This window comes from Molossus molossus, unplaced genomic scaffold (genome assembly GCF_014108415.1).
Source record: "Molossus molossus isolate mMolMol1 unplaced genomic scaffold, mMolMol1.p scaffold_m16_p_2, whole genome shotgun sequence".
In the NCBI taxonomy this organism is placed as follows: domain Eukaryota; kingdom Metazoa; phylum Chordata; class Mammalia; order Chiroptera; family Molossidae; genus Molossus; species Molossus molossus.
The window spans coordinates 125,016,022-125,033,264 of record NW_023425355.1 but is presented as its reverse complement, the minus strand read 5'-3'; the positions used below and the strand labels follow the sequence as shown (position 1 = coordinate 125,033,264).

At 35.3% G+C, this 17,243-nt stretch overlaps 1 protein-coding gene and 1 pseudogene across 1 annotated transcript in view; one reads left to right on the top strand and one right to left on the bottom strand.

Annotated features, from left to right (window-relative positions):
• Nucleotides 1-16,656, top strand: part of IL1RAPL1 (interleukin 1 receptor accessory protein like 1) — a 1,471,712-nt gene extending 1,455,056 nt beyond the window's left edge. Inside the window, exons 10-11 of the mRNA XM_036270755.1 lie at nucleotides 14,444-14,614; nucleotides 15,063-16,656. Coding sequence (XP_036126648.1) covers nucleotides 14,444-14,614; nucleotides 15,063-15,781 — 890 coding nt within the window. The 3' untranslated portion in view covers nucleotides 15,782-16,656. The remainder of the gene's footprint in view (nucleotides 1-14,443; nucleotides 14,615-15,062) is intronic.
• On the bottom strand, nucleotides 6,102-10,391 carry LOC118636014 (annotated as a pseudogene).
• Nucleotides 16,657-17,243: the final 587 nt, after the last annotated feature.

Here is a 17,243-nt window from a genome sequence, read left to right as displayed (position 1 = left end):
GGAAAGAAAGCTTACCTGCATAACTATTGACAGCAGCTCTTATAATCTTTCCATGTTCAGTTTCTAACTTCATTTTTTGTATGGAACTATTTGTGTGATGCTTTGGAGCCAACAGGTATTTTCCTCTGAAAATTGTAAAGCAACACCTACCCTTTTTAGAATTGTATTCCAAACAGCACTTGTGAATTACAAATGCTGATTGCAATGCTATCGGTGTATTCATTTTCTCTCACGTTGTAATCAGTACTGAAAGGCCAGCTTTACTTTTCTATAGGTAAGGAGTGTCTCTTTTAAGTGTGTTCCCTAGCCTAGTAGTTTGAAGTGAATCTCAATTTGTTCCTTGTTTAAACTGATCAGTTATAATAAACCATACTGAATATTTTAAAATTCATCCAGCAGTCTTTTCAATCCTGTTTATATAGCTATATTTAGACAAGCTAATTTTTATTCCAAGTGTGGACAAACAGGTAGGAAAGTGCACAAGCATATTGTTTTCATAATTATATATCTAATAGTTTTACTCAGATTGGACAAGTAAATATTATTTTCATAGAAATGGTCATTGTTATTTGCCTCTGGTCAATCACAAATATGTGTATAATATAAGATGAATTTGGATTGCTAATAATTGAGCTCCTTAAACTACCTATTAGAAGCCTTAAGTTTTTTTCCTTTTTGATCATTTGAAATTGGTTCATATGTAAAATAAACTTGCAATATAGAAATACAGGAAGCATATGCAAATTGATAATAAACAGTTCAGATGTTGAAGGTTTCTTAATCATATTTATAAACTTTTTTTTCATTAACCATCAGTTTTGCACTAAATTGTACAAAGGAAAATTAAATGATTGCCCATGATACCACATTCCAGGATCCTCTGGAATAAATCCACAGGTAGAACTGTAGGTTGTCAGACTTGTGAAGAGGGGCAGTTTATTCAGCATCCCTAACACTCCACTCTGTTTATGCTCCTCTTTCCATTAGGGTCAAGTCTGTGCTGCAGCAAAACTACTTATGTATTTTAACTGCTAATTTGCCTATTTCTTCTTTATTCCTAACTTTATTGCCCATTCATACAAATTATTTATTTATTTTTTGCTACTGCTTTAAAGAGATATAATAAAATTGTTAGTGTTATAGCTGTTGTTGAATGGGTACCCACCCAGCAATGTGCTAAGCATTCTTAAAATCATTCTTGCTAAGCCTCAAAAAATTCTGAGATCAGTTATCGTCTCCATTTTAATGATAAGGCAACTGAGGCTCCCAGAGATTAAATAACTTACTGAAGAAGATAACACAAGTATTACTGTACATGGCCAAGATGAGATGTAAAAATTGGTCAATTTCCAAAGCTTTTATTTTATTGAACACCTAGTCCCTATTATTCTTAACCCTTTAAAAATGAGAATGTTCAGTATAATCTAAAGATCTGCTATTGTTAGCACAATTAGCACAATAGAAGATATTTGAAAAGGCAGATTACTAAACAAGTCTCTTAGCTATTAACCCTATTTTGAATATGTTTATTTTGTGTTCTGACATGAATGATGTTAGCCAAACTATCAATTTTCAGTACAGATTTTATTTATGTTCTAAATTGTAGAAGATTCTGATTGTTTAGATGCCTATAACACTTAGTCTCATCCCCTTGGATCCTCAACACATGCAGTTGTGGTTGAATAATTATCTACTCTTACATTGGTGAAGAATTTCTCTGACATCAAATTTACATTTTTTCCAAGCTCTCCTTCAAGCCCTTTCACCTTCCAAAGAAGAGATAACTGTTAAGAAGAGACCCCAGACTTATCATATTCTTGACTTGGCTTGAAAAAATGTAATTTAAAAGTCAAACCTGAGCAATGTCTTCTTTATCTTGACCACCTTTTTACTACCCCTGAAAGGGGAATACCTAAAATATTTTTGGAAGTAAAGAAAGACAAAGACTGTGAAGAAGAACAGGAAAAGAAAATTTAGCTAATATTTCGAAGTAATATCTCACTATGGTACGATAGTAACAGATTCATTGACCACTTACTGAATATTTATCATATAACAAATGCAGTGTTGACTACTTTATTGATACTCAGAGAATCACACAACAAGAAAGACAGTATTTGCCCTGGCCAGTTTGGCTCAGCGGTTAGAGCATCGGCCTGCGGTCCAGAGAGACCCGGGTAAAGTTCCCACTAAGGGTGCGTACCTCAGTTGCAGTTTGTCCCCGGCCCTGGTTGGTTGTGCAGGTGGCAGCCACTTGACGTGTCCCTTTCACGTCAATGTTTGTCTTTCTCGCTCTTTTCCTCTCTCTCCCTCCCACTCTATCTGAAAAAAAAAAAAAAGAAAAATGTCCTCAGGTGAGGATAAAAAAAAAAAAAGAAAGAAAGAATTCAAACCCAGATCTAAAGAACTCCAAATCCCAACAATTTCAGCATTGTTTCTGACTGGGAGAGGAAATATTTGGCATAAGAGACACAGTCAGCCAGTTCCTTGTAGGGTATTAAAATAGGCATTACTGCCCCAGCCATTTTTGATTAGTGGTTAGAACATTGACTCACAGACCAAAGAGTCACATGTTCAATTCCGGTCAAGGGCATGGTCAAGGGCACTATCAAGGTCATGTGCCTTGGTTGTGGTTTGGTCCCTAGCCCTGGTCAAGGTCATGTGGGAGGCAATCAATCAATGTGTCTCTCTCAAATCAATATCACTCTCTTTCTTTCTCTTGCTCTCTCTCCCCTCACCCTCCCTCCCACTCTATCTGAAGATAAATGGAAAAAATATCCTCAAGTAAGGATTTAAAAAAAAAAAATGGCATTACCTAACTATATCAATTCTATATCAGAAGGATGGGATTTTTCCAAAATAGAACATATGCTGCTTTGCTCTCTCGGTTTGTTCATATCATTCCCTGTCCCTAGACTCAGGCCTTAACATTTCTCTTCTAATTCTTGAACACCCATCTTTCTGGAGCGTATTTACAACCCTATTTTAAATTGCCTTTATACACAAATAACTCCTAAATCCCAATGTCCTTTCCCCAGTTCCCTTGATTTAGTATCATTTTTTTCTAGTAACCTATCGGCTATTTCCACCATAATAGGTCCCAAACCCAGCTTTTACACCACCTCCCCCCATGCTTATTTCTTGTCAACCTTTATTTTTACATCTCAATTTTTTGTATCAATCTCTACCTCATTTACTTCACTTTCTCCTATTCTGTCAATTCCAATTAGTCATCATGGCCAGTTAATTTTATCTGTTGAAAATAGACTTTTGCCTCGCTTTTTATTGTAACTGCCTTGTTCAAACCTCCTACAACACGCTCTTGGCTTTCATTCATTACCCCTCTATTTTACCCTCCACACTCAGCCAGACTTCTCTTTCTATGCATAAATTTACTGTGATTTTGGGGGTTAAAAATGCATGTCTTTATGTTGACCCAACTTATATTTGCAGCCTTGCTATCTCCATGGACTCTGACCATGAAGAGGTCCATTTAGAGGGATATGCTGGTCTTTAGACCAACACAGCTGTGTTGCAAGGCAGTCATAATTTTCAGGTCCTTTGGGTAAACAAGATAACTATAATGTTTAGTAGGAGGAGGTTTGCAACTCCCCTACCACCTTGATTTCATATTATATGAAAGAGAATTTGAAGAAATTCACCTGCATATACATTTCTTAACAAACAAGCATGTAAATTATCCCATAAACTTGAAGATGTTCTAACTTTCTGTTGTGTGTGTGTGTGTGTGTGTGTGTGTGTGTTCCCCCTAAAAAAAAAAAAAAAAAAAAAAAAAAAACTTAGGAGAAATATCCCCTGAGGCAAATGTGATGATATTCCAGTGACAGGATTAATCTAACCATCTAATGACATCTAGGAATATTCTTCATTAGGACACAGGACGTGAATCCCTCCTGCCCTTCTTTAGTTCTTATGGCTGTACTAATAATAAAAAAAATAAATAAAATGACACAAGACTAGATTAACAGGAGAAAAAAACACAACTTAATACATATGAATGGAAGGATCATAATATGATGTTCAGATTGTAAATTGAGGCTTGAAGAAATGTTTAAACAGGCTCCTTTTATACTATTTAGACAAACAGTACATTTGTGAACAATTGCCAGAACAAACAAAAGTTAGTGTTTATTAGAAAGGAATTGAAGTTTAGTTTGGATGTTTATTAATGAGGAATTTAAACAAAGTAGTAAATTAGAAAAGAGGCAACGAGATTTGTTTATACTGATTCTTCAGCTCTCAGTTGATTAACTCTATCAATAAAGGGTATCTTCCAGGTGTGGAGAGAATACTTGTCACATGAGATATTTATCTCCTCTTTTAGTGGGACAGAGAGATCAGAGTATTCTTGCACTGGCAATTTCTTAAGTAACTTTAATTCAAAATAAGCAACATGCCATTGTGGGATATCCTGGTGTGGCCTGTCCTGGGCCCTGACAAAAATCAAGCCTGGAACAATTTCCTACTTGATTCTTTGTAGGGGTGGGATGTGTCTCTAAATTATGTTAAGTAATCCATGTCTTGAATAGCACTGATTTTACAATGGAGAATCCATTTCCAAGATATATTATACTTAGTAAAAAACCCCACTAATTATAGCAATGAAACTTGATTTCTAACATCCATTGTGCTAATTAATGAAGCATCTACTTTTGATCAGAAATAAAGATAGTTGTTATGCTTACAATGCTGCCTCTAGAGTGTTACTTTATTCTAAGTAAATGCTATATGACCATCCTGGTAAAGACAACCTCCTGTCTCTAGAGCAGAACTTACACAGTATCTCATCGTTTTTGCTGGAATAAATACAAAGAAAACATAGTTATCATAATAACATCAGACTCCTTTACTCCTCTGTGCCTCTGCCTGGGGTTTCCCTTCCACTTTAGTTTAAGAGTTACTTTTTTTTTTCCTTTCTTTCTATTTCTCCTCCCACACTTCTCTTTCTGTCTCTCATACACAGTTTATATTTTACCTCCAATTTATAAAGATTTTCCTCATAATTCTAAGATCTAGGTATTTTTCTCCTTAATTGTTACTAAAAAAGTACTATAGACACGTTATTATTATTGTCCTTTTCACCTTGAGTAATAAGCACTTACTACTGAATGCTTCTTGTAGAGCATTGTGAATTCAAGAGTCTTTATCTCTCTTTACTAATGTGAAAGGAAGGCTTAAAGAGAAAGTCATGAAGAAAATAATTATTACTTCCAAAAAGTTGTAAAGATGTCTAGATTTTAGAACTGGCTGTAAAAATAAAAGATATAACAATTATTCAAAGAAAAACAAGATTGTAAACTTATAGGTAGACTATTAATAGAAGAAAAAAGCAAATAGCAACTCTTACATGATTATATTGGTAGATGTCAGTAAGGTGCTGCCTAAGTTTTCATTAGGAAGTAACTTATAAGAACAGGCCTAAGGCTTCATTTTGGGGGAAGAATCTAATGCTAGACAAGTGACTCTATTTTTGTTTGTTTTTCCCAGAGTATAAACTGTTTTGTTTTTATTTTTATTTATATACCTCTGACTATGGTGTAAAAGGAGCATGCTAACTCATAATAATGGCAGAATAAGCTTATAAGAACACTATAAATGCTAATACAATTCTTATTTTCAAGATTAAGAAAGACATCTCTAGTTCTACTTTGGGAGTTATTATAGGCATTAGACAAAATGAGTTAAAACAATCTTTTATAATCTCTACACCCAACCCTTAGAAAATGTGAACATCTGTTCCATTTCAGGTGTATGAAGTAGATTGGTATTAATGTGATCTTAGGTCACAAAATTTATTTCCCTTACTCCTTAAATCATAAGTTTATTGTTCATTGTTTTAGAAATGAAGTATAAAGTGAAATTTATTAAAGCAATAACATTCAATAGTCATAAAATCAAAATATTAAGATTATACACCTCATTTTTATTTATTTGAGGTTGTACTATCTATTTGTACAGTGTTTTTGCATTTGAGTTTGTTCTTCATTTAACTTTTAAAACACTACTATAGTTGAATATTAAAACAAAAAAACAACAAAACAATAGCAAATAGTGAGCATATTATGATGATTGTCCTTCACTCATTCACTACTGTATATAAAATGCCAATAGTGAGTGTTATTCACTGGCCCCATTAAAAGGTCTGACACTGAGCACCACCCCTAGGATGATGTTCATAACCCACATATGCTTCTCCATTGTAATGGCACCGTCTTTCTTGATTTGCATCGAAGTCCACCAGTTCTGCCTGGTCTATTTCATCAGTCTCTTCTACTTCTTTCCTTTCAGGTAGTTTCTCAAGCAAAGAGAGTTTATCAGGAAAGAGAAAGCCATTCTTAGGAAAATTTACCTTAAATTTGATGATGAGACCACCCTTTTCATATGGTCTGCAATAAATTGGTATGCCTTCATTTAGCACACACTTGATATCTCCATGCTTCACAATCTGACCTGGATGAAAGGTCATGGCTGTGATTTGGTTGTCAGGAGTAGCTTCACTCTTAGGAACCACATAGTGCTTCAACCAGCTATATGTTCATACACTTGAAAAGGTCTCTTCGTCCAGTGAAAACAGCATGGTCCTTCTGATCTAAAACAGTGATAATATCTCCTGGCTTCAATCCTGGTTCTTGGTCTCCTTCACCATGAAATGTTATCTTCTAGACATCTTTCATGCCTTTATCAATATGAATTTCTAAAATATTCTTCTTTCAAACTATCTTCCTTCCATTGCATCTTTTGCACCTATCTTTAGGACTGATTTATTCTTCATGGCCCTGGCACTCCATATATACAGACTGAATTTGCTGAACCATTCCAGGTCCTAGCTGATAAATTCTTATTTGCATTTCAGTACCTCAACAATTGGGACAGCACTTTACTGCTCTGTTCTTACCACCTAAGCTTTCACATTTGTTTTAGATTTGTCTGCAAATCACATTCTTTTGCAGAGCTAGTTTTATTGTTTCACCATTATATCAATCTTCTAAGGTTACTGAAAGCTGATGCACAACATTTTTACCTCTCCTTTCTCTCGGCATTCTTTCCACTCCTCCAAAAATCATATCAAAGATGTCTATGGGGGAGCCAAAGCCTCCACCTGTTCCACCTTCTTTAATTGCCTGTTCTTCTTCCTTTGTCATATAATTCAATTTTCTTTACATCAGAGAGCACTTAGTAAGCTTGAGAAATTTGTTTAAACTTCTCTCTTTGATTTGGATTCTTATCAGGTGGTACTTCAAGGTCATCTTCCTGTAAGCCTTTTTCAATTCTTCCTGGGTGACATTGGGTTTGCCCCCCAAAACATCATAGTAAGTGGCTTCTTTCACCTTTTTTTTTTTTTTCTTTTGGTATGTGCCCCTAGTGGGAGCCAAACATGGGACTCTGGTCCACAGGCCGATGCTCCAACCGCTGAGCCAAACTGACCAGGGCTCTTTCACCATTTTCGACAACTAGGGAGGGTCCAACGCAGGTGTGGAGGAGCTGGAAAGAGCATGTTGCTGCATGCAGCTTGGAAAGCCACTAATCCTCCACCTCTTATCGAGTGTTCTGGAAAGTTCCACAAATAGTTTTTTATTGAAAAATTATATCTTGGAAATGTGAGAAACCATGTGAAGGCAAATATGAAACACAAAACAGAAATGTGGCTTAATTTTTTTTTTTTTTAATCCTCACCCGAGGACATTTTTCCATTTTTTGTTCAGGTAGAGTGGGAGGGGGAGAGAGGAAGAGAGAGAGAGAGAAACATCGATGTGAAAGGAACACATTGAGCGGCTGCCATCCACACGACCAACCAGGGCCGGGGACAAACTGCAACCGATGTACACGCCCTTAGCGGGAACCGAACCCGGGTCTCTCAGGACCGCAGGCCGACGCTCTAACTGCTGAACCAAACCGGCCAGGGCTGTGGCTTAATTTTTTTAAAAACTTCTTTATTCAAATTATATCAATGCTAATTTTAATAATATATGTTAATAACGATATGATACCTCATGCAAACATTAAAAAATCACCTTTTAAGATGAAAAACAAATTCATTATTTAGCCCTACTCCAGTCTCATTTTGATAACCCATTTGTTGAATGATGGCCTCTGTCGCTTGTCAATTTAATGTATGTGACATAAATATTTGAGAATTTTTAAAAAATGGCCAGCCACCAGTATCATCTGACAACTATTTGATTAGTGTTTAAAGGTTAAAATCTCCCAAAGACCCAAATGTCAATCTCACCCATTTATATTGTCACTAAATCTCTTTCCTACCCAGATCCAATATAGCCACCACCTTTCATCTTGAGAAGGGAGCCTTAATCTACATTTTCTTAAAAGTTCTCTTGTTAAAAAAAAAAAAAATCTATAGATCTTTTGGCTTCTCAATCCTCCTAAAGAGCATTGACTAACATCCTCTCATTTGTCAAAAAAAATATATTTTTCATTTTTCAAAATCACTTTTTCATTCCTGATACACACAGTTCCTTATATTCCTTTGCACATCAAGATTTCTTATTAATAATCTATTTTAAACACTTTTTTTTAGTTTTTAACTCTCCAGAATCCAAACTTTTTGCCCCAAATATATTTTTATAAAAACATAGTAATTAATTCAGTTAATTGAAAGAGAAAATTCTATTGGACCTGTTGTTTGACTTCAGATAGCAAAGCAACTAACTGACTGATTGGGTCAACTTACCTTGATTGGCATAAAACTTCTGCATTTTTACTTTCCTCCCCCCACATTTTATACTATTGTCATAATTCACATCTTTTTATATTGTGTATTCATTAAAATAAATTATTGTAACTACAGTTATTTTTAATATTAGTTTTTGAACTTTTATACAAAAGATAAAAGTGATTAATTCATGTACCATCATTACAATATTAGGATACTCTGAATTTTATTATATGTTTATTTTTACCATTGAGCTTTGTAATTTTATATGTTTTCATGTTGTTACTTAGTGTCCTTTCATTTTAACTTCAAGAACTTCCTTTTAGCATTTCTTGTAAGGCACGTCTAGTGCTGATGAATTCTCTTAAATTTTATTTGGGAATGTCTTTATTTCTACCTCATTTCTGAATGACACTTTTTCTGATTATAATATTCTTGGTTGGATGTTTTCTCTTTTATCACTTTGAACCTTTCATGCCATTTCCTCCTGGTATGCAAGGTTTTTACAGAGAAATCCACTGATAGCCTTATGGGGGTTCCATTGTATATAATGAGTCATTTTTGGGTGCTTTCAAAATTGTCTCTGCTTTGACATCTAGCATTTTGATTATAATGCATCTCAGAGTAATCATCTTTGATTTGATTTTCTGTTGGGTCCTTTGAGCTTCCTGTACCTGGATATACACCTCTCTCCCAAGATTTAGGAAGTTTTCAGCTGTTATTTCTTTAAATACGCTCTCTGCCACCTTCTCTCTCTCTTCTTTTTTTCTGGAACTCCCATGATGTGAATGTTAGTTCACTTGATGGTGTCCATAATTCACACAGGCTTTTTTAATTTAAAAGAATTGTATTCCTCTGTCTAATTTAAAATGCTCTGTCTTCAAGTTCTCTGATTTTTTCCTTCTGCATGAACAAGCTTATTTTTGAAGCTGTCTATTGAATTTCAGTTCTATTGTATTCTTCAGTTCTTGTATTTCTGTTTGGTTCTTTTTTATTGTTTCTGTTCCTTTACTAAACTCATTTTATTCATCATTGTTTTTCTGATTTTGTTAAATTGTCTATCTGGGTTTTCTTTGTTTGTTTTTTGCATTTCATTGGGTTTTGTTAAGATGAATATTTTGAAATCATTGTCAGGCAAACTGTAGATCTCTATTTCTTTGAGGTTGGTTACTGGAGCTTTATCATTTTTCTTTGTTGGCATCATATTTGCCTGACTCTTCTTTATCCATGTATCCTTGCATTGGTGTCTATGCATTTGAAGGAGCAAACACTGTGTCCAGTCTTTACAGACTGATTTTAGCAGGTAAATTTCTTCTTGTGGCTGTTCCCCAAGCCAATGCAATTACCTCCACAATTGCAGTAATGCTGGGTCGTAGCTGGTTTTAAGGATATTGCTGTAAGGTCTGTGGTTGGCAAGCTTGCTACAAGAGGCTCAACTAGACAAGGATATCTGGTTCCTGGGTGAGTGGGACTGCTGCTAGTACTTGTTCAATAGGCTATTACTTGTACAAATGTCTACTTCAGGGTCCATAGCTGAATTCTCAGTCAGCAGGCCTATTACCTGGTGTATGGATGGGTGTGGTTCCAAAGATGACCCTAGAATGGCTCCTCCCTGGTCCCTGGGTGGACAAGACTGAATCTGGACAATGGCTGAGAGGACACATGCAAAGGATGTCTTATTTGGCCATATTACTGGCATTACTCCTATTGTTCATTTTTTGTGGGACCTAGCAGTCAGAATCTCTCTAAAGTCATGGAAAGAGTAAATCAATTACTATATTTGAGTTTATGAAGATTATTACAAAGAGTGTGTACACCAGTTGTTTTCTATCTGTGCAGTGAACAGAATTATAGTTGAGGGTTTAAATTAGAGAAAATACAATTTAAAGAATAAAGATCCAAATAAGAAATATACTCTTGTACTAACCTGTTATGTCTATTTTTTTTTCTTTTTCAATTACAGTGGATATTTAGCAATATTTTGTATTAGTTTCAGGTGTATAGCACAGCGATTAGACATTTATATAATTTACAAAATGATCCTCCTGATAATTCTAGTACCCACCTGGCTCAATACATAGTTATTATAATATTGTTAACTATATTCCCTATGTTTTACTTTACATCCCCATGACAGTTTTATAACCAATCACTACCTTTTAATCCCTTTACATTTTTTTTACCCAACCCTCAGCCCCACTCCGCTCTGGCATCCATCAGTCTGTTTTCTGTATCTATAAGTCTGTTTCTATTTAATTTGTTCATTTATTTTATTCTTTAGATTTTACATATAAATGATAATATATGGTATTTGTCTTTCTCTGTCTGGTTTATTTCACTTAACATAATGCTCTCTAGGTTCATCCATGCTGTAGCAAATGATGACTAACTATTTTTTATTTGTTTATAAATTTAACTTGTCTTTAAAAGATCACAGACATATCCTTTAAAAGGTTTTACAGAATTTTATTTCTTTTCTATGGTTATAAAAATGACATTTTTAAAAAGATTCTCCAGTCACATAAATCTCATACAGATTATTCAATATATTTTCTTACAGATTTTTTTTTAATCTAAGAGATGTTACCCAAGATTTTTCTTCAACTGGTAATTGGGAAAAGGGAAGACACCTTAGAATCCATATGATTTTGAGTCAGAATACTTTGCTGAATTTAGAATGGTATTTGGCATGATGTTTGGAGTCTGATAACTTCCAAATCCAGAGTTTGCATTCGGTGGTAAATAAATGCCTAGCACATTATTGCACTGATGTAGACTCTGAGGAAAGAAAGGAATTAGATATCAATCAAGTGTCATTGATTTGAAGATGCTGATGCAGCTGCTTGCAAGGGGCTTTTAAGCCACATTTACTCCCAGAATAATCTCCATGTGAGCAGTTTCTTTTTATCTGAATGTTATTAGCTTAAATGCTACAAATCATCCAGATGACATAAAGAGACAGGAAACTGACTGGGGCCATAGCACCAATACCTGAGGTTCATTTTAAACTTACTATATAGTCACTGTATATATTACTCTAGGCAAGAATATTCTCCTTTGTGATGAAAGAGTGGATTTTAGCTATTTTATTGAGAGCACATGCCCTTTCATGTAAGGACCAATTATCATGGAACTGAAGCTACAATGTTTAGGTTTTGTGGTGCTCTGGTCAATTACCTGGCTGCTGATCGCAGTTCTTTGATGTCTTTGAGACTTTTATATGCCTATATATCCTGTCCTAGAAAGAGTTCCTCAAAATGTTGTCCTTGGATCAGCAGCAGCATCACTTGAGAGTTTTCTATAAATGTAAATTATCAGGACCTGTTTTAGACCTACTGAATGAAAAACTCAGGAGGTGGGACCCAGGAGTCTATATTTTAACAAGCCTTCCAAACTGTGATCATTCATGCTCAAGTCTGAAAAACACTTTTCCAGGGGAGTTTATAGGGACTCTTAGGCCTTCCCTTGAGTCACAGTGAGAAACTACAGTTTAAGACTATTCTAAAGGAGCCTTGCTAAACTCCAACCCCACAGCTCCTAGGAATCCCTTGTGCAGTTCATCCAGGTATCATGAAGTGTGTACCATCGAAGCTTTCTCTCCTAGGAAATGACCCAAGTCTTGAGAAAAATCTCTACATGGGCTATAAGATAGAAGTCACGTGATACCCAAGTAAATGGCTATCATTTAATCAACAGATATGTTTGAGCATCTAATAAGCTCCAGTCACATATCTGAATCTTGTGGTCAAAGAAAGACGATAAAATGTGAGCACAACAAGTAATACATGGAGAAAGAGATCACTTCCAACTCAGAGATATCAGACCCAAATTCAAAGGAAACAAACTGTCTATTTAGCTGCTAATTTTTAACAATGGATAGCCATAAATATTTTTCAAGCTACCATAAACAGAATCAGTGGTGAGGTTTGGAAAGATAAATTTTGTGATTCTATGTGGATTAGGCCAGAAGAAGAAGGAAAGAGAGAAGTAAGCCTCACGAAAAATAATTATAACAACTGAGAAACAAGTATGGCCTGACCTATGATGGAAATAGAATCCAAACAATTTTCACCAGTGAATGGCTATGAGATTATTGGTAAAAGAAAAGGATGAACATACATCTAAAGTTTGATGACTAAATAAGTAATCTGGTTATTTTATTTAAATTAAAGTAAAAATAAAAGGTAAAGAACAGAGCTTGAGATGGGAAGCTTGTTATTTTGTGAGCATGTTGAATGTAAGGTGCATGCTAAACATTCAAATTAAGGAGTCCAAGTTATAGGAAGAAGTGGAAGATTGTTGGTAGTTCATGAGAAAGAAAACAGGATGGGACATCTAAGTTAGGGAGACATCTACACAGAAATGATTGTTGATGTTATGGGAAGAAATAAGAGTTTTAAGAGAAAGCGAGTTGATAAAAATAAAGCAGGTTTTAGAAACCATCTTGAGAAATTATAGCATTTATGGGTTTGAAGAGAGGCATCCATGGAAGAGGCAGAAGAACCAGAAACAGACAGACAGTATCATATAAGCAAAAGTGATATCCAGCTGAAAATTACCATTATTGGTAGACCAGTTGTTTACATTTCTTCTGAGTCATAAATTTTCTGTTCTTATCAGTGTTTATGTTGATCTGGTTTTTAAATATTTTTAAGCCTAGAAAAGACAAAGGGCAAAGGATAAGGTTCCAGTCATTACACATCCCAGATCTGGGCAAACTTCAACACTTTATAGAACTTTGTGGCAAACTAGAAGAGAACAACCTCCACAAAAGAAAATAGCATATGCATGAACTCATTCTACAATCTACAATCTGGCTTAAGGAGCCCTCCCTCAGCATAAAAAGAGTCCTTAGAACTGAGGTGAATTACGAATTCTGATATCACATTCTGAAAGGAAATTTACAAATGAAAGACTATCCAGAAGATAAATGACTTATTGTTCTTAGAAACAATAAATGAGAAATTTAGGATGTTTATTTTTAAAAAATTGAGATAAAGATGATGCATGGTAGCGGTCATCCAATATTTGAAGTTTTTATGTAAAAAGGGGGAAGGATGAGGAAAGAAACAGATTTTAGAACCAGGTTTTGTTCATTTATATTGTAATTTTTTATTCTTATTGTCAAACTGATTAACATGATGAAAAATAATTTGGCAGTATTTTACATGAAAGATAAATGGAGATCAGTAAAGCAATATGCTTTCTCTATAATAATCCAGTGTAACAATATCCTCAGTCCCAAAATCTAAGAACCGACTTCCAGTAAAAAATTAAATATTCCACTGTCAAGCAAGGTGCAGTTTCTGTTTTGTTTTGTTCTGTTTTTGTTTTTTTTTTTAAACAGGGTAAAATGACTGAAGGCAGGATTAATTGAATGTACCACTATTTAGAATAAGTGCATGCTATCCAAATATGTGGCTTTTTTTTAAGCAGTCAAGATTCTCTATGATCTGTGCATCAAAAATGCTAGAAGTTAGCATATTATTATTATTTTCATTGGTTTTTCTCCTATCACCTTCAAAACAACAAGAAAATAAAAACCTAACCCTTTACATCCCCAAATGAGTTCCAGAATATTTGGCATTATTGAATTGTTATTGAAAACTAAAGAAGTCTTCTTTCTTTGCACACCCCCCACCCCCAGAAGTGGAACATTTGGAGATATTTGTGAAAAGAGGTGAATGTTTTCATGTCCCATTGTTCTTTATAAAGTATTGACTTCAACTTTACTCTGTAATGTTTTGACAGACAATAAAGATTATGATGCATACTTATCGTACACCAAAGTGGATCCTGACCAGTGGAATCAAGAGACAGGGGAAGAAGAACGCTTTGCTCTTGAAATCCTACCTGATATGCTTGAAAAGCACTATGGATATAAGTTATTCATACCAGATAGAGATTTAATCCCAACCGGAAGTAAGTTAATGTTTTCATTTGAGACTGTGCATGTGCTTGTGTCTACCTGTGTAGTCATCATTTTTAGACAGAATTTTACCTTTTGTTGATTATTTCAAAAATTGTATGTGTCAGATTTTTAAGAAATAAATGTCATTATGTGTTTATATGAAACTTGATTTTTGACACCTCTGAGGAGCTAATTACCTTATTTTATAAATTATCTCATTTTATGAGCCTTAACATTTAAAGAAACCAAACAGGAGATTTGTATCTGGAACACTATTTCTAACATCAAAAGAAGCAAATCCCATACTCAATTCAAAGTAATCATTGGCTATTTTCATCTTTTCAGGATGTTACACAACAAATACCAATTTTCATTTAATGTGTGAAAGAGAATCTTCCAGAGCTTTCTGGACCACATGCTGGATTTACTCATTCTGATAAATCCTTTTGTCTTTTGTAGCGTACATTGAAGATGTAGCAAGGTGTGTAGATCAAAGCAAGCGGCTGATTATTGTCATGACCCCAAATTACGTAGTCAGAAGGGGCTGGAGCATCTTTGAGCTGGAGACCAGACTGCGTAACATGCTTGTGACTGGAGAAATTAAAGTGATACTAATTGAATGCAGTGAACTACGAGGAATTATGAACTACCAGGAGGTGGAGGCCCTGAAGCACACCATCAAGCTCCTGACGGTTATTAAATGGCATGGACCAAAATGCAACAAGTTGAACTCTAAGTTCTGGAAACGTTTACAATATGAAATGCCTTTTAAGAGGATAGAACCCATTACACATGAGCAGGCTTTAGATGTTAGTGAGCAGGGGCCTTTCGGGGAGCTGCAGACTGTCTCGGCCATATCCATGGCTGCAGCCACTTCCACAGCTCTAGCCACTGCCCATCCAGATCTCCGTTCCACCTTTCACAACACGTACCATTCACAAATGCGTCAGAAACACTACTATCGAAGCTATGAGTATGACGTACCTCCTACCGGCACCCTGCCTCTTACCTCCATAGGAAATCAGCATACCTATTGTAACATCCCTATGACACTCATCAACGGGCAGCGGCCACAGACAAAATCGAGCAGGGAGCAGAATCCAGATGAGGCCCACACAAACAGTGCCATCCTGCCGCTGTTGCCAAGGGAAACCAGTATATCCAGTGTGATTTGGTGACAGAAAAGCAAGGGACACCCCGTCCCTGGGAGCTTGAGTAGAGTCTGCAGTCCAGTGCCTGGAACTAAATCCTCGACTGCTGCTGTTAAAAACATGCATTACAATCTTTAGAACACGAGGAAAAACAGGGTCTTGTACATATGTTTTTTGCAGTTTCTTTATAGCATCAGTGTCTTGCTGTTTTACCATGTCTCTTACCCATTACATTTTTTGACTTTGTTTTATATGTCATTGGAATTTGTAAATTTACTTTTTTTTTTTTAAAGAAGAGACTTATGTATAGATAGAAAACCCTTTTTTGCTTCTCATTAGTTTAGTTTTAGAATGGGTTCTATTTCCTTTTCTTGATTTTGTTTTGCTTTTAACATTTCCTTGGGGTGCTTGGACAAATCCATCTGATGGGACAAGAAGCACCGGATCCTCCCTTGGGTTCTACCTAGGATCAGCAGGGCCATGTGGGTCTTCAGAGAACAGTGCACCGAATGCCAGCATTGCCATTTGAAGGGGGAAAAAATGAGAAGAACACTTGCTCATAGGAAGGCCCCGACAATCAGAGCCCTGAATTTCTTCCTTGTCCCACCTCATTTTCCACCTCTAACCTTCTAATGGCGGCATGATGTGTAAACTCTAAGGAAGGGTGGGGGTGGGTCTGTCTTAACATTTAATTCACTGCTCGTCAGAATACACTCCAGACCCAAAAGTGTGCTATTCACTTGACAGTGACCACTACAGCGTGCTAAGAAGAGAAGATCGAAGGCATGAAAATGGGGGAAAGAGTGTGGTTTCCGTTTTTTAAATGAGTTGATGTACCCTTATATAAATATATATAAATATATATATATAAACACACATCAAAACAAAAGAAACAAACAAAAAAAAAGCAAAAAAAAAAAAACACAAAAAAACACAAAAAAAATTAAGCCCTATATTTGATCACTTCCTGGAAAGGCATGAATGTGTTTGTGGCTGTTTTTGTTTGATATTCTACTTCCTCTTTTCCCTCTATATTTTTTCTGCAAATGAGATTATGTGCAAATGCCAGGCAAGTTAACTCAAAAGGGTGAATCAACACAAGTCAAAATGAAATTTACATTGAAGGCTTCCAAACCAAAGGGAAGGACAGGATGTGTCATCAAATATGTTTTGTCACCTTGTATTACACAAAATGTTATTTTCTAAAAGAGTCAGAACAAATCTGTGAAACTTATTATGCGGTCCTCTGATATTAAATGTTAGTTCACTGTATTTAATTTTCAATACTACATTCAAAATCAAGTGTTTGGTTTAAGTTTGTAACACACACAACACTTATTAATATCAAAGTGTTTAAATAAGAACTCAGGAGGTCAAACATATGAATTCCTACAGAAATCAGTATTTTCAAAATAAACACTATTTACACAAAATGGTTTTAAAATTAGGTGAGAATGTGTTTAAAATAATTTTACTGTATAAAGAATTA